The following is a 27,305-nucleotide window of genomic DNA, read 5'->3' on the forward strand; positions in this document are numbered from 1 at the left end:
TTCCCCATAGGAAACAATGGGGCTGCGTTAGGAGCTGAACACTGCTTTTTTGCAGGTGTTAGGTTTTTTTACAGCTCAAACTGCCCCATTGTTTCCTATGGGGATATCGTGCATGAGCACGTTTTTGAAGCTGGCCGCGTCCGTAAGCATACCAGCGTTATTTAAAAGGTGCGGGGGGGGAAACACGCGTAGCTAACGCACCCCTTTGGCCGCAAAACTCTAAATCTAGCCGTTAGACTTAGCAGCACAACAGAAATGTCTTGCAAGGTGTTTACTGTCCCTTTAATAGATATAATTGCAATATGTAATATGCATCATTTTAAAATGATTTTACCTTTTATTTATTTTTTTTAACTTCATTTGTGCAGTGTCCATTACTGTCACATCCCTACAATGAGACTGTGGTTTTACAGGAAGGCTTATCTAGATAGAAGTCATAAATCTTCTAGAGTAACTGGAAATAGTTTACTATTCAATTAATTATAGAGAGACAGTAATTGTCTGGTTTGCTCATGCTCAGTCCTCTCTTATCTACCTGAGAGCAGGGGCTACAGGGAGAAATTCTATGTGCTCATATAACAAGAAAACATGTAAGTTGTTTGCTGTTTGTTTTTTAACACAGTCTGTTTCTTTTCATGTTTACTTTGATTTAACATATTTGTTTTTACAAAAGGAGTACTGTTTAATATCCCTTTAACCCCTTAAGGACCAACGACGTACAGGGTACGTCCTACAAAAACTGTCACTTAATGGCCAAGGATGTACCCTCGGGGTTTTCCAGCGCTGGAAGCGATTGTTATCGCTTCCAGCCACTTATAGGATATTGCAGTGATGCCTCGATATTGAGGCATAGGGAGGCAAAGAGCGCCACAGCAAAGCTGTTTAAGTGTCACTCCCCTACCCATAATCCCCTGTCATTCTCTTTGCCTCTGCCAATAGAGGAGGTGAAGCTTGGTGTCTGAAGAAATAAATTCATGAGCTAGTGACGTATGGGATATACATTCCTACCAGGAGGGGCAAAGTTTCCCAAACCTCAAAATGCCTATAAATACACCCCTCACCACACCCACAATTCAGTTTTACAAACTTTGCCTCCTATGGAGGTGGTGAAGTAAGTTTGTGTTTGATTTTCTTTGTTGATATTTTCTTCTCAGCATTTTGAAGCCCGTTTCCTCTCAGAGTACAGTGAATGTCAGAGGGATGTGAAGGGAGTATCATCGATTGATTCTATGGTTTTTCTCACTGGAAATCTTTTCAAAGGTTCTCTGTTATCGGTCGTAGAGATTCATCTCCTACCTCCCTTTTCAGATCGACGATTTACTCTCATATTCCATTACCTCTACTGTTACTTTTTCAGTACTAGTTTGGCTATCTGCTATATGTGGATGGGTGTCTTTCGATAAGTATGTTTTTCTTTACTTGGCAGCTATGGTTTGGCACTTTATGTATTAATATAAAGTTTTAAATATATGTATTATACTTATATTTGCCATGAGTCAGGTTTATATATTTCTTTCATGTAATTAGCAAGAGTCCATGAGCTAGTGACGTATGGGATATACATTCCTACCAGGAGGGGCAAAGTTTCCCAAACCTCAAAATGCCTATAAATACACCCCTCACCACACCCACAAATCAGTTTTACAAACTTTGCCTCCCATGGAGGTGGTGAAGTAAGTTTGTGCTAGATTCTACGTTGATATGCGCTTCGCAGCAGGTTGGAGCCCGGTTTTCCTCTCAGCGTGCAGTGAATGTCAGAGGGATGTGAGGAGAGTATTGCCTATTTGAATTCAATGATCTCCTTCTACGGGGTCTATTTCATAGGTTCTCTGTTATCGGTCGTAGAGATTCATCTCTTACCTCCCTTTTCAGATCGACGATATACTCTTATATATACCATTACCTCTACTGATTCTCGTTTCAGTACTGGTTTGGCTTTCTACTACATGTAGATGAGTGTCCTGGGGTAAGTAAGTCTTATTTTCTGTGACACTCTAAGCTATGGTTGGGCACTTTTATATAAAGTTCTAAATATATGTGTTTAAACATTTATTTGCCTTGATTCAGGATGTTCAATATTCCTTATTTCAGACAGTCAGTTTCATTATTTGGGATAATGCATTTGAATAATAAAAAAAAATTCTTACCTTAAATTTGACTTTTTTCCTGTGGGCTGCTAGGCTCGCGGGGGCTGAAAATGCTTCATTTTATTGCGTCATTCTTGGCAAAGACTTTTTTGGCGCAAAAAAAAAAAAACATTTCGTAGTCATTTCCGGCGTCACCGGAAGTTGTTTGTATGTGCGTAATTTTTTTGACGTTTTTTGCACCAAAGATGTCGGCGGCAACGGATGTGGCGTCATTTTTGGCGCTAAAGCATTTAGGCGCCAAATAATGTGGGCGTCTTTTTTGGAGCTAAAAAATATGGGCGTCATTATTGTCTCCACATTATTTAAGTCTCATTGTTTATTTGCTTCTGGTTGCTAGAAGCTTGTTCATTGGCATTTTTTCCCATTCCTGAAACTGTCATTTAAGGAATTTGATAATTTTGCTTTATATGTTGTTTTTTCTATTACATATTGCAAGATGTCTCAGATTGACCCTGGATCAGAAGCTACTTCTGGAAATTCGCTGCCTGATGATGGATCTACCAAAGTTAAGTGCATTTGTTGTAAACTTGTGGTAACTGTCCCTCCGGCTGTTGTTTGGGATGAATGTCATGATAAACTTGCTAATGCAGATAATATTTCCTTTAGTAATGTTCCATTACCTGTTGCTGTTCCATCAACATCTAATACTCAGGGTGTTCCTGTTAACATAAGAGATTTTGTTTCTAAATCTATTAGGAAGGCTATGTCTGTTATTCCTCCTTCCAGTAAACGTAAAAAGTCTTTTAAAACTTCTCATTTATCAGATGAATTTTTAAATGAACATCATCATTCTGATTCTGTTTCTGATGATGATTTCTCTGGTTCAGAGGATTCTGTTTCAGAAATTGACACTGATAAATCTTCATATTTATTTAAAATGGAATTTATTCGTTCTTTACTTAAAGAAGTCTTAATTGCATTAGAAATAGAGGAATCTGGTCCTCTTGATACTAAATCTAAACGTTTAAATACGGTTTTTAAACCTCCTGTAGTTATTCCGGAAGTTTTTCCCGTCCCTGATGCTATTTCTGAAGTAATTTCCAGGGAATGGAATAATCTGGGTAATTCTTTTACTCCTTCTAAAAGATTTAAAAAGTTGTATCCTGTGCCATCTGACAGATTAGAGTTTTGGGACAAAATCCCTAAAGTTGATGGGGCTATCTCTACTCTTGCTAAATGTACTACTATTCCTACGGCAGATAGTACTTCTTTTAAGGATCCTTTAGATAGGAAAATTGAATCTTTTCTAAGGAAAGCTTATATATGTTCAGGTAATCTTCTTAGACCTGCTATATCTTTGGCGGATGTTGCTGCAGCTTCAACTTTCTGGTTGGAGGCTTTAGCACAACAAGTAACAGATCATAATTCTCATAGCATTGTTAATCTTCTTCAACATGCTAATAACTTTATTTGTGATGCCATCTTTGATATCATTAGGGTTGATATCAGGTATATGTCTTTAGCTATTTTAGCTAGAAGACCTTTATGGCTTAAAACTTGGAATGCTGATATGTCTTCTAAGTCAACTTTGCTTTCCCTTTCTTTCCAAGGTAATAAATTGTTTGGTTCACAGTTGGATTCTATTATTTCAACTGTTACTGGGGGGAAAGGAACTTTTTTACCACAGGATAAAAAATCTAAAGGTAAATATAGGGCTGCTAATCGTTTTCGTTCCTTTCGTCAGAATAAGGAACAAAAGCCTGATCCTTCCTCTACAGGAACAGTTTCTGTTTGGAAACCATCTCCAGTCTGGAATAAATCCAAGCCTTTTAGAAAACCAAAGCCAGCTCCCAAGTCCACATGAAGGTGCGGCCCTCATTCCAGCCCAGCTGGTAGGGGGCAGATTACGATTTTTCAAAGAAATTTGGATCAATTCGATTCACAGTCTTTGGATTCAGAACATTGTTTCTCCAACATAGGTGTGTCCGGTCCACGGCGTCATCCTTACTTGTGGGATATTCTCTTCCCCAACAGGAAATGGCAAAGAGCCCAGCAAAGCTGGTCACATGATCCCTCCTAGGCTCCGCCTACCCCAGTCATTCTCTTTGCCGTTGTACAGGCAACATCTCCACGGAGATGGCTTAGAGTTTTTTAGTGTTTAACTGTAGTTTTTCATTATTCAATCAAGAGTTTGTTATTTTCAAATAGTGCTGGTACGTACTATTTACTCAGAAACAGAAAAGAGATGAAGAATTCTGTTTGTATGAGGAAAATGATTTTAGCAACCGTAACTAAAATCCATGGCTGTTCCACACAGGACTGTTGAGAGCAATTAACTTCAGTTGGGGGAACAGTTTGCAGTCTCTTGCTGCTTGAGGTATGACACATTCTAACAAGACGATGTAATGCTGGAAGCTGTCATTTTCCCTATGGGATCCGGTAAGCCATGTTTATTACGATTGTAAATAAGGGCTTCACAAGGGCTTATTTAAACTGTAGACTTTTTTTGGGCTAAATCGATTGATATTAACACTTATTTAGCCTTGAGGAATCATTTATTCTGGGTATTTTGATTTAATAATATCGGCAGGCACTGTTTTAGACACCTTATTCTTTAGGGGCTTTCCCAAAGCATAGGCAGAGTCTCATTTTCGCGCCGGTGTTGCGCACTTGTTTTTGAGAGGCATGGCATGCAGTCGCATGTGAGAGGAGCTCTGATACTTATAAAAGACTTCTGAAGGCGTCATTTGGTATCGTATTCCCCTTTGGGTTTGGTTGGGTCTCAGCAAAGCAGATACCAGGGACTGTAAAGGGGTTTAAAGCTTAAAACGGCTCCGGTTCCGTTATTTTAAGGGTTAAAGCTTCCAAAATTGGTGTGCAATATTTTCAAGGCTTTAAGACGCTGTGGTGAAAATTTGGTGAATTTTGAACAATTCCTTCATGTTTTTTCGCAATTGCAGTAATAAAGTGTGTTCAGTTTAAAATTTAAAGTGACAGTAACGGTTTTATTTTAAAACGTTTTTTGTACTTTCTGATCAAGTTTATGCCTGTTTAACATGTCTGAACTACCAGATAGACTGTGTTCTGAATGTGGGGAAGCCAGAATTCCTATTCATTTAAATAAATGTGATTTATGTGATAATGACAATGATGCCCAAGATGATTCCTCAAGTGAGGGGAGTAAGCATGGTACTGCATCATTCCCTCCTTCGTCTACACGAGTCTTGCCCACTCAGTAGGCCCCTAGTACATCTAGCGCGCCAATACTCCTTACTATGCAACAATTAACGGCTGTAATGGATAATTCTGTCAAAAACATTTTAGCCAAAATGAACCCTTGTCAGCGTAAGCGTGGCTGCTCTGTTTTAGTTACTGAAGAGCATGACGACGCTGATATTAATATCTCTGAAGGGCCCCTAACCCAATCTGAGGGGGCCAGGGAGGTTTTGTCTGAGGGAGAAATTACTGATTTAGGGAACATTTCTCAGCAGGCTGAATCTGATGTGATTACATTTAAATTTAAATTGGAACATCTCCGCATTTTGCTTAAGGAGGTATTATCCACTCTGGATGATTGTGAAAATTTAGTCATCCCAGAGAAACTATGTAAAATGGACAAGTTCCTAGAGGTGCCGGGGCTCCCAGAAGCTTTTCCTATACCCAAGCGGGTGGCGGACATTGTTAATAAAGAATGGGAAAGGCCCGGTATTCCTTTCGTCCCTCCCCCCATATTTAAAAAATTGTTTCCTATGGTCGACCCCAGAAAGGACTTATGGCAGTCAGTCCCCAAGGTCGAGGGAGCGGTTTCTACTTTAAACAAACGCACCACTATTCCCATAGAGGATAGTTGTGCTTTCAAAGATCCTATGGATAAAAAATTAGAAGGTTTGCTTAAAAAGATGTTTGTTCAGCAGGGTTACCTTCTACAACCCATTTCATGCATTGTCCCTGTCACTACAGCCGCATATTTCTGGTTTGATGAACTGCTTAAGGTGCTCGATAGTGACTCTCCTCCTTATGAGGAGATTATGGACAGAATCAATGCTCTCAAATTGGCTAATTCTTTCACTCTAGACGCCTCTTTGCAATTGGCTAAGTTAGCGGCTAAGAACTCTGGGTTTGCTATTGTGGCGCGCAGAGCGCTTTGGTTGAAATCTTGGTCGGCTGATGCGTCTTCCAAGAACAAGCTACTAAACATTCCTTTCAAGGGGAAAACGCTGTTTGGTCCTGACTTGAAAGAGATTATCTCTGATATCACTGGGGGTAAGGGCCACGCCCTTCCTCAGGATCGGCCCTTCAAGGCAAAAAATAGACCTAATTTTCGTCCCTTTCGTAAAAACGGACCAGCCCAAGGTGCTACGTCCTCTAAGCAAGAGGGTAATACTTCTCAGGCCAAGCCAGCTTGGAGACCAATGCAAGGCTGGAACAAGGGAAAGCAGGCCAAGAAACCTGCCACTGCTACCAAGACAGCATGAAATATTGGCCCCCGATCCGGGACCGGATCTGGTGGGGGGCAGACTCTCTCTCTTCGCTCAGGCTTGGGCAAGAGATGTTCTGGATCCTTGGGCGCTAGAAATAGTCTCCCAGGGTTATCTTCTGGAATTCAAGGGACTTCCCCCAAGAGGGAGGTTCCACAAGTCGCAGTTGTCTTCAGACCACATAAAAAGACAGGCGTTCTTACATTGTGTAGAAGACCTGTTAAAAATGGGAGTGATTCATCCTGTTCCATTAAGAGAACAAGGGATGGGGTTCTACTCCAATCTGTTCATAGTTCCCAAAAAAGAGGGAACGTTCAGACCAATCCTAGATCTCAAGATCTTAAACAAATTTCTCAAGGTCCCATCGTTCAAGATGGAAACCATTCGAACTATCCTTCCTTCCATCCAGGAAGGTCAATTTATGACCACGGTGGATTTAAAGGATGCGTATCTACATATTCCTATCCACAAGGAACATCATCGGTTCCTAAGGTTTGCATTCCTGGACAAACATTACCAGTTCGTGGCGCTTCCTTTCGGATTAGCCACTGCTCCAAGGATTTTCACAAAGGTACTAGGGTCCCTTCTAGCGGTGCTAAGACCAAGGGGCATTGCAGTAGTACCTTACCTGGACGACATTCTGATTCAAGCGTCGTCCCTTCCTCAAGCAAAGGCTCACACGGACATTGTCCTGGCCTTTCTCAGATCTCACGGCTGGAAAGTGAACGTGGAAAAGAGTTCTCTATCCCCGTCAACAAGGGTTCCCTTCTTGGGAACAATTATAGACTCCTTAGAAATGAGGATCTTTCTAACAGAGGCCAGAAAAACAAAGCTTCTGGACTCTTGTCGGATACTTCATTCCGTTCCTCTTCCTTCCATAGCTCAGTGCATGGAAGTGATCGGGTTGATGGTGGCGGCGATGGACATAGTTCCTTTTGCGCGCATTCATCTAAGACCATTACAACTGTGCATGCTCAGTCAGTGGAATGGGGACTATACAGACTTGTCTCCGAAGATACAAGTAAATCAGAGGACCAGAGACTCACTCCGTTGGTGGCTGTCCCTGGACAATCTGTCTCAAGGGATGATGTTCCACAGACCAGAGTGGGTCATTGTCACGACCGACGCCAGTCTGATAGGCTGGGGCGCGGTCTGGGGATCCCTGAAAGCTCAGGGTCTTTGGTCTCGGGAAGAATCTCTTCTACCGATAAATATTCTGGAACTGAGAGCGATATTCAATGCTCTCCAGGCCTGGCCCCAGCTTGCGAGGACCAGGTTCATACGGTTTCAATCAGACAACATGACGACTGTTGCGTACATCAACCATCAGGGGGGAACAAGGAGTTCCCTAGCGATGGAAGAAGTAACCAAAATTATTCTTTGGGCGGAGTCTCACTCCTGCCACCTGTCTGCTATCCACATCCCAGGAGTGGAAAATTGGGAAGCGGATTTTCTGAGTCGTCAGACATTGCATCCGGGGGAGTGGGAACTCCATCCGGAAATCTTTGCCCAAGTCACTCACCTGTGGGGCATTCCAGACATGGATCTGATGGCCTCTCGTCAGAACTTCAAAGTTCCTTGCTACGGGGCCAGATCCAGGGATCCCAAGGCGGCTCTAGTGGATGCACTAGTAGCACCTTGGACCTTCAAACTAGCTTATGTGTTCCCGCCATTTCCTCTCATCCCCAGGCTGATAGCCAGGATCAAGCAGGAGAGGGCGTCGGTGATCTTGATAGCTCCTGCGTGGCCACGCAGGACTTGGTATGCAGATCTGGTGAATATGTCATCGGCTCCACCTTGGAAGCTACCTTTTAGACGAGACCTTCTTGTTCAGGGTCCGTTCGAACATCCGAATCTGGTTTCACTCCAGCTGACTGCTTGGAGATTGAACGCTTGATTTTATCGAAGCGAGGATTCTCAGATTCTGTGATCGATACTCTTGTTCAGGCCAGAAAGCCTGTGACTAGAAAGATTTACCACAAAATTTGGAAAAAATATATCTGTTGGTGTGAATCTAAAGGATTCCCTTGGGACAAGGTTAAGATTCCTAGGATTCTATCCTTCCTTCAAGAAGGATTGGAAAAAGGATTATCTGCAAGTTCCCTGAAGGGACAGATTTCTGCCTTGTCGGTATTACTTCACAAAAAAGCTGGCAGCTGTGCCAGATGTTCAAGCCTTTGTTCAGGCTCTGGTTAGAATCAAGCCTGTTTACAAACCTTTGACTCCTCCTTGGAGTCTCAATTTAGTTCTTTCAGTTCTTCAGGGGGTTCCGTTTGAACCCTTACATTCCGTTGATATTAAGTTATTATCTTGGAAAGTTTTGTTTTTAGTTGCGATTTCTTCTGCTAGAAGAGTCTCAGAATTATCTGCTCTGCAGTGTTCTCCTCCTTATCTGGTGTTCCATGCAGATAAGGTGGTTTTACGTACTAAACCTGGTTTTCTTCCAAAAGTTGTTTCTAACAAAAACATTAACCAGGAGATTATCGTACCTTCTCTGTGTCCAAAACCAGTTTCAAAGAAGGAACGTTTGTTGCACAATTTGGATGTTGTTCGCGCTCTAAAATTCTATTTAGATGCTACAAAGGATTTTAGACAAACATCTTCCTTGTTTGTTGTTTATTCAGGTAAAAGGAGAGGTCAAAAAGCAACTTCTACCTCTCTCTCTTTTTGGATTAAAAGCATCATCAGATTGGCTTACGAGACTGCCGGACGGCAGCCTCCCGAAAGAATCACAGCTCATTCCACTAGGGCTGTGGCTTCCACATGGGCCTTCAAGAACGAGGCTTCTGTTGATCAGATATGTAGGGCAGCGACTTGGTCTTCACTGCACACTTTTACCAAATTTTAGAAGTTTGATACTTTTGCTTCTTCTGAGGCTATTTTTGGGAGAAAGGTTTTGCAAGCCGTGGTGCCTTCCATTTAGGTGACCTGATTTGCTCCCTCCCTTCATCCGTGTCCTAAAGCTTTGGTATTGGTTCCCACAAGTAAGGATGACGCCGTGGACCGGACACACCTATGTTGGAGAAAACAGAATTTATGTTTACCTGATAAATTTCTTTCTCCAACGGTGTGTCCGGTCCACGGCCCGCCCTGGTTTTTTTTTAATCAGGTCTGATATTTTATTTTCTTTAACTACAGTCACCACGGTACCATATGGTTTCTCCTATGCAAATATTCCTCCTTAACGTCGGTCGAATGACTGGGGTAGGCGGAGCCTAGGAGGGATCATGTGACCAGCTTTGCTGGGCTCTTTGCCATTTCCTGTTGGGGAAGAGAATATCCCACAAGTAAGGATGACGCCGTGGACCGGACACACCGTTGGAGAAAGAAATTTATCAGGTAAACATAAATTCTGTTTTCACAAGGGTACGGAATAGGTTTCAAGATAAGGCCTCCTGCAAGAAGATTTTTTCTTTCTCGCGTTCCAATAAATCCAGTGAAGACTCAAGCGTTTCTGAAATGTGTTTCAGATCTAGAGTTGGCTGGAGTAATTGTCCCAGTTCAAGTTCTGGAACAGGGTCTGGGGTTTTACTCAAATCTATTCATTGTACCAAAGAAGGAGAATTCCTTCAGACCAGTTCTGGATTTAAAAATATTGAATCGTTATGTAAGAATAACAACATTCAAAATGGTAACTATAAGGACTATTCTGCCTTTTGTTCAGCAAGGGCATTATATGTCCACAATAGATTTACAGGATGCATATCTGCATGTTCCGATTCATCCAGATCATTTTCAGTTTCTGAGATTCTCTTTTCTAGACAAGCATTACCAGTTTGTGACTCTGCCGTTTGGCCTAGCAACAGCTCCAAGGATTTTTACAAAGGTTCTAGGTGCCCTGCTATCTGTAATCAGAGAACAGGGTATTGTGGTATTTCCTTATTTGGACGATATCTTGGTACTTGCTCAGTCTTCACATTTAGCAGAATCTCATACGAATCGACTTGTATCGTTTCTTCAAGAACATGGTTGGAGGATCAATTTACCAAAGAGTTCATTGATTCCTCAGACAAAGGTAACCTTTTTAGGTTTCCAGATAGATTCAGTGTCCATGACTCTGTCTTTGACGGACAAAAGACGTCTGAAATTGGTTTCAGCTTGTCGAAACTTTCAGTCTCAATCATTCCCTTCGGTAGCCTTATGCATGGAAATTCTAGGTCTTATGACTGCTGCATCGGACGTGATCCCCTTTGCTCGTTTTCACATGCGACCTCTTCAGCTTTGTATGCTGAACCAGTGGTGCAGGGATTATACAAAGATATCACAATTAATATCTTTAAAACCGATTGTACGACACTCTCTGACGTGGTGGACAGACCATCATCGTTTAGTTCAGGGGGCTTCTTTTGTTCTTCCGACCTGGACTGTGATCTCGACAGATGCAAGTCTGACAGGTTGGGGAGCTGTATGGGGGTCTCTGACAGCGCAGGGGGTTTGGGAATCTCAGGAGGCGAGATTACCAATCAACATTTTGGAACTCCGTGCGATTTTCAGAGCTCTTCAGTCGTGGCCGCTTCTAAAGAGAGAGTCTTTCATTTGTTTTCAAACAGACAATGTCACAACCGTGGCATATGTCAATCATCAAGGAGGGACTCACAGTCCTCTGGCTATGAAAGAAGTATCTCGAATACTTGCATGGGCGGAATCCAGCTCCTGTCTTATTTCTGCGGTTCACATCCCAGGTATAGACAATTGGGAAGCGGATTATCTGAGTCGCCAGACTTTACATCCGGGCGAATGGTCTCTTCACCCAGAGGTATTTCTTCAGATTGTTCAAATCTGGGGACTTCCAGAAATAGATCTGATGGCTTCTCATCTAAACAAGAAGCTTCCCAGGTATCTGTCCAGATCCAGGGATCCTCAGGCGGAAGCAGTGGATGCATTGTCACTTCCTTGGAAGTATCATCCTGCCTATATCTTTCCGCCTCTAGTTTTTCTTCCAAGAGTGATTTCATAGATTCTAAAGGAGCGTTCGTTTGTTCTGCTGGTGGCTCCAGCATGGCCTCACAGGTTTTGGTATGCGGATCTTGTTCGGATGGCTACTTGTCAACCGTGGACTCTTCCGTTAAGACCAGACCTTCTATCGCAAGGTCCTTTTTTCCATCAGGATCTCAAATCATTAAATTTGAAGGTTTGGAGATTGAACGCTTGATTCTCAGTCATAGAGGTTTCTCTGACTCCGTAATTAATACTATGTTACAGGCTCGTAAATCTGTGTCTAGGAAGATATATTATCGAGTCTGGAAGACTTACATTTCTTGGTGTTCTTCTCATCATTTTTCTTGGCATTCTTTTAGAATTCCTAGAATTTTACAGTTTCTTCAGGATGGTCTGGATAAAGGTTTGTCTGCAAGTGTCTTGAAAGGACAAATTTCTGCTCTGTCTGTGTTGTTTCACAGAAAGATTGCTAATCTTCCTGATATTCATTGTTTTGTACAGGCTTTGGTTCGTATAAAACCTGTCATTAAGTCAATTTCTCCTCCTTGGAGTTTGAATTTGGTTTTGGGGGCTCTTCAAGCTCCTCCTTTTGAACCTATGCATTCGCTGGATATTAAATTACTTTCTTGGAAAGTTTTGTTTCTTTTGGCCATCTCTTCTGCTAGAAGAGTTTCTGAATTATCTGCTCTATCTCGTGAGTCTCCTTTTCTGATTTTTCATCAGGATAAGGCGGTGTTGCGAACTTCATTTAAATTTTTACCTAAGGTTGTGAATTCTAACAACATTAGTAGAGAAATTGTGGTTCCTTCATTATGTCCTAATCCTAAGAATTCTAAGGAAAGATTGTTGCATTCTTTGGATGTAGTCAGAGCTTTGAAATATTATGTTGAAGCTACTAAAGCTTTCCGAAAGACTTCTAGTCTTTTTGTTATCTTTTCCGGTTCCAGGAAAGGCCAGAAGGCTTCTGCCATTTCTTTGGCATCTTGGTTAAAGTCTTTGATTCATCATGCTTATGTTGAGTCGGGTAAAACTCCGCCTCAAAGGATTACAGCTCATTCTACTAGTTCAGTTTCTACTTCCTGGGCATTTAGGAATGAAGCTTCGGTTGATCAGATTTGCAAAGCAGCAACTTGGTCTTCTTTGCATACTTTTACTAAATTCTACCATTTTGATGTGTTTTATTCTTCTGAAGCAGTTTTTGGTAGAAAAGTACTTCAGGCAGCTGTTTCAGTTTGATTCTTCTGCTTATATTTTTATTATAAGATTGAAACTTTATTTTGGGGTGTGGATGGTTTTTCAGCGGAATTGGCTGTCTTTATTTTTATCCCTCCCTCTCTAGTGACTCTTGCGTGGAAGTTCCACATCTTGGGTATTCATTATCCCATACGTCACTAGCTCATGGACTCTTGCTAATTACATGAAAGAAAACATAATTTATGTAAGAACTTACCTGATAAATTCATTTCTTTCATATTAGCAAGAGTCCATGAGGCCCACCCTTTTTTATGGTTGTTATGATTTTTTTGTATAAAGCACAATTATTCCAATTCCTTATTTTTTATGCTTTCGCACTTTTTTCTTATCAACCCACTTCTTGGCTATTCGTTAAACTGATTTGTGGGTGTGGTGAGGGGTGTATTTATAGGCATTTTGAGGTTTGGGAAACTTTGCCCCTCCTGGTAGGAATGTATATCCCATACGTCACTAGCTCATGGACTCTTGCTAATATGAAAGAAATGAATTTATCAGGTAAGTTCTTACATAAATTATGTTTTTTTCTGTTGCAGACTATCAGTTTCAAAATTGGGAAACATATTTAGGAAGTTATTTTTTCTTACCTGGGGTATAGTCTGTCTTCAAATTGACTGCTTTTTCATTAATTTTCACGGGAAAATTAGGGTCGCGAGGTCGCAAAATGCTGGTGTTTATTGCGTTATTCTTGGTGCAAGAATTTTTTGGCGCAAAGGTACGTTTGGTGATGCAAATTCGTCAATTCCGGCGTCTTAGTTGACGCCGGGTTTCCTTGCAAGGTTGCGTCTGCCATGAAGCGAGTTGCGTCATTTCCTAATGTAGTTGGCGCCAAACAAATTTAATTTTGTTTTGTGCGTCATACTTGGCGCCAAATAATTTAATTATTTAAACCCCACATCCTATATGACTCTTGCCTTTTTCTATGCTCAGAGGGTAATGCTGTTTGCATTTTCTTCCCATTCCTGAAACTGCCATATAAGGAAATTGATAATTTTGCTTTATATGTTGTTTTTTCTCTTACATTTGTAAGATGTCTCAATCTGATCCTGTCTCAGAAACCACTGTTGTTTCCCTGCTGCCTGATAACAGTTCTACCAAAGCTAAGTGTATCTGTTGTAAGTTAGCTGAGATTATATCTCCAGCTGTAGTATGTAATAGTTGTCATGATAAGCTTTTACATGCAGAGAATGTATCCATCAGTACTAGTGCAATGCCTGTTGTTCCTTCAACATCTAATGTACATGATATCCCTGTGAATATAAAAGATTGTATTGCTGATGCCATTCAGAAGGCTTTGTCTGCTATTCCACCTTCTAATAAACGTAAAAGGTCTTTTAAAACTCATAAAGTTGATGAAATTTCAAATGACCGACATACATATTATCCTCCTCTGATGAGGATCTATCTGATTCGGAAGATCCTACCTCAGATATTGACACTGACAAATCTTCTTATCTCTTTAAGATGGAGTATATTCGTTTCTTGTTAAAAGAGGTGTTGATTACTTTGGATATTGAGGAAACTAGTCCTCTTGATACTAAAACTAGTAAACGTTTAAATTCTGTTTATAAACCTCCTGTGGTTACTCCAGAGGTTTTTCCAGTTCCTGATGTTATTTCTGATATGATTTCAAAGGAATAGAATAGGCCTGGTACTTCTTTTATTCCTTCTTCTAGGTTTAACAAGTTGTATCCTTTGCCAGCAATTAGATTGGAGTTTTGGGAAAAAATCCCCAAAGTTGATGGGGCTATTTCTTCTCTTGCCAAACGTACTACTATCCCTATGGAAGATAGTACTTCCTTTAAGGACCCTTTAGATAGAAAACTTCAATCTTATCTAAGGAAAGCTTATTTATATTCTGGCTATCTTCTTGGGCCTACCATTTCTATGGCTGATGTTGCGGCTGCATCAACATTTTGGTTGGAAAGCTTAGCGCAACAGGAAACAGATCCTGATTTGTCTAGCATTGTTTGCTTGCTTCAACATGCTAATCATTTTATCTGTGATGCTATTTTTGATATCATCAAAATTTATGTTAAATCTATGTCTTTAGCTATTTTAGCTAGACGACCTTTGTGGCTTAAATATTGGAATGCTGACATGGTATCTAAGTCTAGATTACTATCTTTCTTTCCAAGGTAACAATTTATTTGGATTCAATTATTTCAATTGTTACTGTGGGGAAGGGAGTTTTTTTTTTACCTCAGGATAAAAGATCTAAGGGAAAATCTAAAGCTTCTAAACGTTTTTGTTCTTTTCGACAGAATAAGGAACAGGAAGCAAATCCTTCCCCCAAAGATTCTGGTTCCAATTGGAAACCTTCTTCAAGTTGGAATAAATCCAAGCCATTTAAGAAATCAAAGCCAGCCCCCAAGTCTGCATTTTGGGCAGATTCTGTCCAAAATCAATGGATTCAGAGCATTGTCTCTCAAGAGTATCGAATAGGATTCAGAGACCTAAGACCTCCTGTGAGAAGATTTTTTCTCTCACATGTTCCAGCAAGTCCACTGAAGGCTCAGGCTTTTCTGAAGTATGTTTCAGATCTAGAGCTTTCAGGGGTAATTATACCAGTTCCATTTCAGGAACAGGGTCTGGGGTTTTAGTCAAATCTATTCATTGTCCCAAAGAAAGAATATTCATTCAGGCTAGTTCTGGATCTGAAAATTTTTAACCGTTTTGTAAGAGTGCCAACTTTCAAAATGGTGACTATAAGGACTATTCTGCCTTTTGTTCAGCAAGGTCATTATATGTCCACGATAGACTTACAGGATGCATATCTTCATATTCCGATTCATCCAGACCACTATTGGTTTCTGAGATTCTCTTTTCTAGACAAGCATTACCAATTTGTCGCTCTTCCATTTGGCCTAGCGACAGCTCCAAGAATTTTTTTCAAAGGTTCTTGGTGCCCTACTCTCTGTAATCAGAGAACAGGGTATTGCAGTGTTTCCTTATTTGGACGATATCTTGGTATTAGCTCAGTCTTTACATTCTGCCGAATCTCACACAAATCAACTAGTGTTGTTTCTTCAAAGACATGGCTGCAGGATCAATTTACCAAAAAGTTCTTTGATTCCTCAGACAAGGGTCACCTTTTTAGGTTTCCAGATAGATTCAGTGTCCATGACATTGGTTTCTGCTTGTCGGAACCTTCAGTCTCAATCATTCCCTTCATTGGCTATGTGCATGGAAGTTCTAGGTCTCATGACTGCAGTATCGGTCGTGATCCCCTTTGCTCGTTTTCATATGAGACCTCTCCGGCTTTGTATGCTGAATCAATGGTGCAGGGATTATACAAAAATATCACAATATCACAATTAATATCCTTAAATATCCTTAAATCCCAATGTTCAACTTTCTCTGACTATCACCATTGTATAATTCTAGGGGTCTCTTTTATTCGTCCAACCTGGACTGTAATCACAACAGATGCAAGTCTTTCAGGTTGGGGAGCTGTCTGGGGATCCCTGACAGCACAAGGGGTTTGGAAATCTCAAGAGGCGAGGTTAACAATCAATATTTTAGAGTGCTATTTTCAGGGCTCTTCAGGTTTGGCCTCTGTTGAAGAGAGAACCATTCATTTGTTTTCAGACAGACAATATCACAACTGTGGCATATGTCAATCATCAGGGTGGGACAGTCCCCTAGCTATGAAAGAAGTATCTTGGATACTTTCTTGGGCAGAATCCAGTTCTTGTCTAATTTCTGCGGTACATATCCCATGTGTAGACAATTGGGAAACGGATTATCTCAGCCGTCAGACTTTACATCCGGGGGAGTGGTCGCTCCATCCAGATGTGTTTTTTCAGATTGTTCAGATGTGGGGTCTTTCAGAAATAGATCTGATGGCTTCCCATCTAAACAAGAAACTTCCCAGGTACCTATCCAGGTCCAGGGATCCTCAGTCGGTGGATGCGTTAGCAGTTCCTTGGTTTTACCAACCTGCTTATATCTTCCCGCCTCTAGTTCTTCTTCCAATCTCCAAGATCATCATGGAACATTTGTTTGTGTTTCTAGTAGCACCAGCATGGCCTCACAGGTTCTGGTATGCGGCGCTTGTCCGGATGTCCAGTTGTCAACCTTGGCCACTTCCTTTAAAGGGACATTATACACTCATTTTTTCTTTGCATAAATGTTTTGTAGATGATCTATTTATCTAGCCCATAAAGGGGTTTTTTTTTTGTTTGTTTTTTAAAATGTATAGTTTTGCTTATTTTTTTAATAACATTGCTCTGATTTTCAGACTCCTAACCAAGCCCCAAAGATTTATGAGAATACCGTCAGCTACCTACTCCATCTTGCTCCTGTTTGTGTAAAGGGTCTTTTCATATGCAAAAGAAGGGGGAGGGGAGAGTGTCTTATTTCCCACTTGCAGTGGGCTTTCCAGCTACCTGAAAAGCTTCTAAGTAAGTTTTTAAACAGTTTTATGCAGGATTTGTGCATGTTATTCTTTATAGTAGTGTCTTACATGCAGTTATATGAAAATGAGTGTATACTGTCCCTTTAAGACCAGACCTTCTGTCTTAAGGTCTGTTTATCCATCAGGATCTCAAATCATTAAATTTGAAGGTATGGAAATTGAACGCTTAGTGCTTATTCATAGAGGTTTCTCTGACTCAGTGATTGATACTATGTTACAGGCTCGTAAATCTGTTTCTAGGAAGATTTATTATGGAGTTTGGAAGACCTATATTTCATGGTGTTTTTCTCATAAATTCTCCTGGCATTCTTTTAGAATTCCTAGAATTTTACAGTTTATTCAGGATGGTTTGAATAAAGGTTTTTCTGCAAGTTCCTTGAAGCGACAAATTTCTACCCTTTCTGTTTTATTTCACAGAAAGATTGCTAAGATTCCTGATATTCACTCTTTTGTACAGGCTTTGGTCCGTATCAAGCCTACCATTAAATCAATCTCTCCTCCTTGGAGTCTTAATTTGGTTTTAAAGGCTTTACAGGCTCCTCCTTTTGAGCCTATGCATTCTTTGGATATCAAACTACTTTCTTGGAAAGTGTTGTTCCTTTTGGCTATCTCTTCTGCTAGAAGAGTTTCTGAATTATCTGCTCTTTCTTGTGAGTCGCCTTTTCTGATTTTCCATCAAGATATGGCAGTTTTGCGGACTTCATTTACATTTTTACCAGTTGTGAATTCTAACAACATTAATAGGGAAATTGTTGTTCCATCTTTGTATCCTAATCCTAAAAATTCTATGGAGAGATCCTTACATTCTCTGGATGTTGTAAGTGCCTTGGAATATTATGTTGAAGCTACTAAATATTTCAGGAACTCTTCTAGTCTGGTTCTAGGAAAGGTCAGAAAGCTTCTGCCATTTCCTTGGCATCTTGGTTAAAGCTTTTGATTCATCAGGCTTATTTGGAGTCGGATCAGGCCGTGCCTCAGAGAATCACAGCTCATTCTACTAGATCAGTCTCCACTTTGTGGGCTTTTAAGAATGAAGCTTCAGTTGATCAGGTTTGCAAAGCAGCTACTTGGTCTTCTTTGCATACATTTACTAAATTCTACCGTTTTGATGTATTTGCCTCTTCGGAAGCAGTTTTTTGGTAGAAAAGTTCTTCAGGCAGCTGTTTCAGTTTGATTCCTCTGCTTATGTTTTAAGTTTTTTTCTTTTCAATTATGAGAAAAACTTTTTTTTTTGGATGTGGATTTATTTTTTTCCGCGGAAAATGGCTGTTTTTATTTTTATCCCTCCCTCTCTAGTAACTCTTTTGTGGAGTTCCACATCTTGGGTATTACTATCCCACACGTCACTAGCTCACAGACTCTTGCCAATTAAATGAAAGAAATCATAATTTATGTAAGAACTTACCTGATAAATTATTTTTTTTTATATTGGCAAGAGTCCATGAGACCCACCCTTTTTATGGTGGTTATGTTTTTTTGTATAAAGCACAATTATATTTCCAGTTCCTTTTTTTATGCTTTTTACTCCTTTTTTCTATCACCCCACTACTTGGCTATTCGTTAAACTGAATTGTGGGTGTGGTGAGGGGTGTATTTATTGGCATTTTGAGGGTTTTTCCTCTTTGGGCTAATGTTGTTGAAATACTTTATTAGTATGTGTGTGGGGCTTATGTTTTATACATGGATTTATGTATAAACTTAACATTTGGCAGTAGGTTTTCTTTGCTTGCTTAGCTAGAACAGGCTGACAGACTGCTTGCTGCATAGTTTCCTCTCTCTGCCGGTCATGTGACTTCTCTCTGCTGTCCAATATTCACTGAGCAGAGCGGCGTCATTGAATTTCAGTCTCTTCAGTGTAGATCTACTATACGATAGTTTTAGAGACTTCTGGCAGCCAAATTGTGTATAAGTGTTATGGTAAGGCACCTCAGCCTGTCTGAGGTGTAGGGGGCCTGATTAGTTTATTATTTTAAATAATTTTTGCATAACGTTAAGTGGCTGTGGTATTAAAAATTCCTAAAGTGACAGTGTATTTAAAAAAATTCTACAATTTTTTTTTTTTATTTTTTTTAGTATTATGGACATGGAAGACTCTGTCTTTTGACAAGTGCTTGTTATGCCTAGAGGCACAGATTGTTTTGCCTATGCAATTCTGTGCTGCATGCTTAGTTAGAACATTTCAATTTAAAGATAAATTGTTGCCTGCTGAGCCCAATGTCCCTCAGGATGATGCTGTTCAGGCAATGCCACAGCTTTCTCCTCAAACATCCCAAGCCTCTATGGCATCACATGCAGTGCCCTGCAATTCCTCTCAGCCTCCTGGAGGAGTTTATTTGCCTGCAGATTTTGTTGCACAGGTATCTTCTTCGGTATCTGTGGCATTATCTGCTTTTCCTATGCTGGGAAAACGCAAGAGGAAAATTAGACATTCAGATAGTAAGGTTTCTGTTCCACCTACTGCTATGCAGGTAGCCCTTCCTTTATAAGTCTTATGAGGAGGATACGTCAGTAGCCTCTAAGGGTGAAATCTCCGATTCGGACAGTATTATTCCTTCATCTGATACTAAAGAAGTAAACTTCAGATTTAAGCTTGAACACCTTTGTGTACTGTTAAAGGAGGTATTGGCTACTTTGGACGACTCTGATACTTCTGTCGTTGTCTACCCTAAGAAGTCTAGTAAACTTAATAAATACTATGATGTTCCTTCCTCTGTGGAAGTTTTTCCTGTCCCAGACCGTGTGACGGAGATTATTTCACAGGAATGGGAGAAGCCAGGGATTCCTTTCTCCCCATCTCCCATATTTAAAAAGTTGTTTCCTGTTGCTGACTCCATTAAAGATTTGTGATGCACGGTGCCTAAAATAGAAGGGGCTCTTTCTACTCTGGCTAAGAGAACTACGATCCCTATAGAGGATAGCTGCTCCTTTAAGGATCCCATGGACAAAAAGCTGGAAGCTTATTTGAAGAAGATGTATGTTCATCAAGGTCTTCAATGGCAACCTGCAGTTTGTATTGCCGCAGTAGCAATTGCGGAATCTTATTGGTGCAACGCCTTGTCTGAATTTTAGTAGAGACTCCATTGGAGGAGATACAAGATAGGATTAAGGCTCTCAAACGAGCCAATTCCTTTAATTCTGATGCTAACATGCAAGTTATTCGACTGGGAGCCAAGATGTCTGGTTTCACTGTCCTAGCCCGCAAGGCATTGTGGCAAAAATTTGGTCAGCTGATGTTACCTCTAAGTCCAAGTTTCTGGTGCTTCCTTACAAGGGAAAGACCATGTTCTGACCTGGTCTGGCAGAAATAATTTCTGATATTACGGGTGGAAAAGGGTCTTTTCTACCGCAAGACAAGAAGAACAGACTCAAAGGACGTCAAAGTAATTTGACTGCTTGGAGATTGAACGCTTAGTTCTGTCTAAGCGTAGATTTTCTGAATCGGTCATTCAGACCATGATCCAGGCTCGCAAGCCTGTTACTTGAAAAATTTACCATAAGGTATGCCGTAAATACCTTTATTGGTGTGAATCTAAGGGCTACTCTTGGAGTAGGGTCAGGATTCCTAGAATTTTGTCTTTTCTCCAGGAAGGTCTGGAGAATAGGTTGTCAGTCAGTTCTCTGAAAGGTCAGCTTTCATCATCACAAGCATCTGGCAGATGTTTTTTCAGGCCCTGGTCAGAATCAGGCCTGTGTTTAAACCTGCTTGGAGCCTTAATCTTGTTCCTAAAGTTTTGCAGCAGGCTCCGTTTGAGCTAATGCATTCCATAGATATTAAGTTGCTATCTTGGAAGGTTTTGTTTCTTATTGCTATCTCTTCTGCTCGGATAGTTTCCGAACTCTCGGCTTTGCAGTGTGATTCGCCTTACCTTATCTTTCATGCAGATAGGGCGATTCTTCGTACTAAATTTGGGGTTTCTTCCTAAAGTGGTTTTGAATAGAAATATTAATCAGGAAATTGTTGTTCCTTCTCTCTGTCCCAATCCTTCTTCTCATAAAGAATGTTTGTTGCACAACTTGGATGTTGTGCATGCTCTAAAATTTTACCTACAGGCGACTAAGGATTTTCGCCAGTCTTCTGCCCTGTTTGTTTGTTTCTCTGGAAAGCATAAGGGTCAAAGGCTACTGCTACTTCTCTTTCTCTCTGGTTGAGAAGTATAATTCGTTTTGCTTTTGAGACTGCTGGACAGCAGCCTCCTGAGAGAATTACAGCTCATTGCACTAGGGCTGTCTCCTCTTCTTGGGCTTTCAAAAATGAAGCTTCTGTGGAACAGATTTGCAAGGCTGTAACTTGGTCCTCTCGGCATACTTTTTTCAAATTTGATACTTTTGCCTCAGCTGAGGCCTCTTTTTTTGTGAGAAGGGTTCTTCGAACGGTGGTGCCTTCTGTTTAGGTCTGCCTGTTTTGTTCTTCCTCCCTGTTCATTCTGTGTCCTCTATCTTGGGTTTTGGTTCCCACTAGTAATTGAATGGCGTTGTGGACTCTCCATATCTTAGGAAAGAAAATGGAATTTATGCTTACCTGATTAATGTCTTTCTTTCCGGATATGGAGAGTCCACAACCCCACAACAGTTATTTTTTACTAAACCTCAGGCACCTCTACACCTTTGTGTTATTCCTTTTCCATTTCCTTTCAGTCAAATGACTGGGGATTATGGGTAGGGGAGTGACACTTAACAGCTTTGCTGTGGTGCTCTTTGCCTCCTCCTGCTGGCCATGAGTGATATTCCCACTAGTAATTGAATGACGTTGTGGACTCTCCATATCCGGAAAGAAAGAAATTTATCAGGTAAGCATAAATTCCGTTTTTATTTGATCTTATTTGGCAGTGAAATGATACCAAAATGGGCCTAGATCAATACTTTGGGTTGTCTACTAAAAAAAATCTATACATGTAAAGGGTTATTCAGGGATTCCTGACAGATATTAGTGTTACAATGTACCTTATGCAAATGTTGGGAAAAAATGGGTTGGAAATAGCAAAGTGCTACTTGTACTTATTGCCCTATAACTTGCAAAAAAAAAAGCAAAGAACATGTAAACATTGGGTATTTCTAAACTCAGGACAAAATTTAGAAACTATTTAGCATGGGTGTTTTTTGGTGGTTGTAGATGTGTAACAGATTTTGGGGGTCAAAGTTAGAAAAAGTGTGGGGGTTTTTTTCAATTTTTTCATCATATTTTATATTTTTTTTATAGTAAATTATAAGATATGATGAAAATAATGGAAACTTTAGAAAGTCCATTTAATGGCGAGAAAAAAATTATATAATATGTGTGGGTACAGTAAATGAGTAAGAGGAAAGTTACAACTAAACGCAAACACCACAGAAATGTAAAAATAGCCCTGGTCCCGGTAAGAAAATTGAAAAAGTGTCTGGTCACTAAGAGGTTAAACATAATCTTGGAAGGATTATGCTCTTTTCTTTCTTGTTCCATATAATATTAAAACAAATTGAAGTGAAATAAGAGACTTGATTTCCTGGATTTAACTTCTCCCTATGCTTTTGTATACAATAATTATTTTCCTTGAATTTTATGTTGTGTTTTTATGTGCCCTTTGCTTTGTTAATCCTTTTTATGCAAGGCAGCCCAAACACAGACTGTTAACAAATGTTGTATTGCTAATCCTCTCTCAAATAATCAGTCAATCTTTCTATCCTAATTGCTGCATTTCCACCAACTGATTTCCTCTCTCACTGCAGTTTAAAGTAAGGACTAGATTTTTATATATATATATATATATATATATATATATATATATATATATATATATATATATATATATATATATATATATATATTAGGGCTGGTTAATATGGGAAAAAAAAATCGCAATTTTCTTATAAACGACTATAACACCTTCATTTTGCATTCTAAAGTTTATTTAACACTACAGAATCTTAATGTACATATTTCTCAATGTCCAATATACTCTTGGAGCATAAAAATACAAACCACAAAATAGTTAAAATAGACAGTGGTATGATTAACAAATGAAGCATTGTAAGCCGCATACACACACAATTATATTTATATATATATATATATATACATACATATATATATATATACATATACATACATACATATATATATATATATATATATATATATATATATATATATACATACATATATATATATATACATATACATACATACATACATACATACATACACACACACACACACACACACACACACACACACACACACACACACATATAATATACACTCACATACACAGTTGCACACAGATAGATATATATATATATATATATATATATATATATATTATATTTTTTTCCTTCTTTTTTTAAACATTTTAATTTAACTGAAAATGAGCCCTGCCAAGAGCAGGAGATTCTGTGGGAGGTTCCATAATGTTTACATACCCTAAGTTTCAGACTACAGACGTCCCTAGGGGAAATATAAGTAAGTGGCTTTCTCTCCTCTTCATTCCTGCATGGGCTCTGCTTTTAGATTTCTAGATTGATAGGCTGCTTTTGAGAACAGAAAGTGAAAGTAAAAAGTGAAAGTAAAACAACCATTTTGCAAATGTGTGCTAAAAGCAACCACTAGATGGAGCTGGTTTGCAAGAAATCGCAAATAAATCAATGCATTTACAGCCACTTTTGAGGATTTTTTTATTTAGGAAAAAATCTCGACTCTCGCGGTTTTAAAATTGCGACGATTAATCGTGCAGCCCTAATATATATATATATATATATATATATAAAATCTTTTTTTATTTTATTTTTTACAATCATTTTAAGTATAAAGTAATGTACTTAAATTACATGTGGCATTTTTTTTTAGCCCATCTGTTGTGCTTCAACTTTATTCAAGCTTAAAAAGAATGAAAATCTAAGTGAAGAGATGTTCTGCTCATTATGCTGATGTAGCAAACTAAAAATAAATAATTGTGCAGTATATTTGCTGCATCAAAGAGCACAAGACAGTGTTCCTTAACACCCTGTCACATTTGTGTTGTTTCAGGTAACTATACACAAAAAACTAAAATGTTTTATGGCAGCTGTGAAAGGTTATTAGAGAGGAATTCTGTATCCTATCAAACTTAGTTGTATGTGTCATGCTTTGGTATACCACACTGAGATTATGATAATGAATACTTTTTTTTTTCTTCTTTTTTTATTAGCTTCAATAAATATAGGCAAACTTTAGAACGTTCACTCATTTTAACTGTTTTAGGGTTTTATTTAAAGGGACAGTAAAGTCCAAATATTTTTAAACTTAAATTGATCGATAGAGCATGAATTTTAAACAACTTTCCAATTTACTTATTTTATCAATTTTGCTTAGTTCTTTTGGTATCCTTTCTAAAAGAGTAATCCTAGGTGAGCTCTGGAGCGTGCATGTGTCTTAAGCCATCTGGCAGCAGTGTTTGCATGTAATATAGTCACAAACACTTCAGCCATAGACTGCTATAGACACCTGCACACTCCTAAGCTTCTATCAGCCTATTAAGGTTTAGTCTTCAATAAAAAATACCAAAAGAACAAAGCAAATTTGATAATAGACGACATTTGCAAAGTTGTTTTAATTTGCATGCTCTATCAAAATCATGAAAGTTTAATTTTGACTTTACTGTCCTTTTAGTACTGGGTTGGTTAATACAATACCGTTTGCTACTGGGATTTATTAATGCATACTGGTTTTGTTTATCAAATTCTATCTGAATACAAATTTTATGCACACGCAATTTCCACTCCACCTAAAAAACTCGAGTTCATACTTGCTGAGTTAAAAATGCTTTGGTTATTTGAAGGTGAAACATTATGAGTAGTGATTGCTTAGATCAGCGCAGGAACACATTTTTATCAGGCCCTGATTAGCCACAGCAAAATAATGTCCCTTTAAAGCTATTCCATAGGTATATTTAAAGGGACACTAAACATAGTAGAATAGCATAACCAGTAAATGCATAATAAAAAGACAATGCAAAAGTATTTAGTTTGATTTTCATATGAGTAGTAGATTTCTTTCTAAGACAAGTTAGTTCTAATTTCCCTTCCCACTACATCATGTGACAGCCATCAGCTAATGCATATACGTATATTCTGTGAATCTTGCACATGCTCAGTCTGAGTAATGAAAGTTTAATTTTGACTTGAGTGTTCCTCTAATGAAAAAAATAAAAAGTTGCAATAAAACGGTGCGTAGGTTATATTTACCACTGTAGGGGAAATTCAATTAAAAACTTGAGTATGTTGATGTGTCAGTTATTCAAACATATTCTATGTATCAAACCATTAGAATATAAAATCTGCTAAGAAAATGTATTTTTAATCTACACTTTCACAAACACGTTTGTCCTTTTTTATTTTCCTCTTCAAGGTCTGTCGCGTTGCTTATGAAATCATGCAGACACTTCACCCAGATGCCTCAACATATTTTCGCTCCTTGGATGATATTTATTATTTTGGAGGACAGAATGCTCATAATCAGATTGCAATTTATCCCCACCACCCACGGAACGCTGACGAAATTCCCCTTGAACCTGGGGACATCATTGGGGTGGCAGGAAACCATTGGGATGGTTATTCTAAGGGCATCAACCGCAAACTAGGAAGGACCGGTCTCTACCCCTCTTACAAAGTAAAAGAAAAAATTGAGACTATAAAATATCCAACATATCAAGAAGCAGAATAGATGGACAACAATTTCTTGAGCTATATATGTGCCAACTATAAGTGAAATACAAAAACCAGAAGGGAGACATATTCCATTTTAATTTATGTTTAAAAAATATAAAAATGGTTTTATTTTAAACTTGACAAAAGGAATTTTAAAACAAATGAAAATGAATATTCCTTGAACAGCTTCAGAGAACTGCTATTTTACAGTTAATTCATTAATACAAAATCTGTTGAGAGGACTTTCTCTCCTCAATCTGTCGCTCTTGCTGGTTAATAGAGCATGGTGCTCTCCTTCTGCCATTAAATGACAGCCACCCTCAGACTTATCACTGCCATGTTGTGCAATTAGAGTGACATGAAAATATTTTATATGTTCAAAATTTTAAATTGTGCCTGTGGCTGATGGGTTACCTGTAAACAAGAGCCAGGTACGACTTAATGTACTGTGCAGTTTGTCTTTAATTAGCATTCTGACTGCTGGAAACTCCAGTGAGTGAATCCAAATGAAGTTAGATTATTTCACTTAATAATTTTTCCAAATAGTTCCCTTGATTTAATGTTGCATCATTGTTAGTTAATCAATGACTCATCAGAAAAATAAGAAACCATTCGCTGTTTGTTATGATATCTTTGTTTCTCCTTTTTTCTTTTTTTTTTTCTTTTTTTTTTTTCTTTTTTACAAGCTCACACTCCACAAACTGATTCTTACATGTGTTTATTGGCATTGTCCTTGATAACAAACAATTAAATACAAAAAAAAGTTGGAAATATATCTGCAGACTGTTGAGTAAATTCTGTAAATAACATGCTACAGGTATAACCCTTTTTTTCATACAGATACAGGTAGAAAACCCTTTTAACTTAACTGTTTGGGACTTGGAAAGGTTTGGATTTTGGTATATTTGTAAACAGCATTATCTTATGTTATTTAGGCAATATTTACATTTCATATTTTAGCTTATACATGCAATTTAAAGGTAGTTTTATATAATTACAATACTTTTGTATACATAGTACCATCAGAAAGATAGTACAGTATTATAATCAGAAAGGCATTAGTTGTTTTAAATAAATATATACTATTATTTGGATTTTAGAACACAAAAATTAAACCAGAGACATAGGCAGAGAAGATTGCGACCAATAGTCTGAGAAAAAAATTATAATTTTTGATCATTCTGCTTAATTATAAAGTTTGGATTTCAGAATAAGTTTGGATTTGGATTTCAGAATAAGTTTGGATTTTGGAATTACATATTTGGGGATTTGTACCTGTACAAGTTTTCACATGGTTATTGAAGTGTTCAATATGATATATATATATATATATATATATATACAGTTGTGGTCATAAGTTTACATACCCTGGCAGAATTTATGATTTCTTGGCCATTTTTCAGAGAATATGAATGATAACTCAAAGACTTTTCTTTCACTCATGGTTAGTGTTTGGCTGAAGCCATTTAAAAT

At 38.7% G+C, this 27,305-nt stretch overlaps 1 protein-coding gene across 1 annotated transcript in view; it reads left to right on the forward strand.

Annotated features, from left to right (window-relative positions):
* The window catches only part of FUT8 (fucosyltransferase 8), a 678,563-nt gene extending 651,956 nt beyond the window's left edge, over positions 1-26,607 (forward strand). The window contains exon 11 of the mRNA XM_053697682.1: positions 25,534-26,607. Coding sequence (XP_053553657.1) covers positions 25,534-25,848 — 315 coding nt within the window. The 3' untranslated portion in view covers positions 25,849-26,607. The remainder of the gene's footprint in view (positions 1-25,533) is intronic.
* Positions 26,608-27,305: the final 698 nt, after the last annotated feature.

This window comes from Bombina bombina, chromosome 1, assembly GCF_027579735.1.
Source record: "Bombina bombina isolate aBomBom1 chromosome 1, aBomBom1.pri, whole genome shotgun sequence".
Lineage (NCBI taxonomy): Eukaryota > Metazoa > Chordata > Amphibia > Anura > Bombinatoridae > Bombina > Bombina bombina.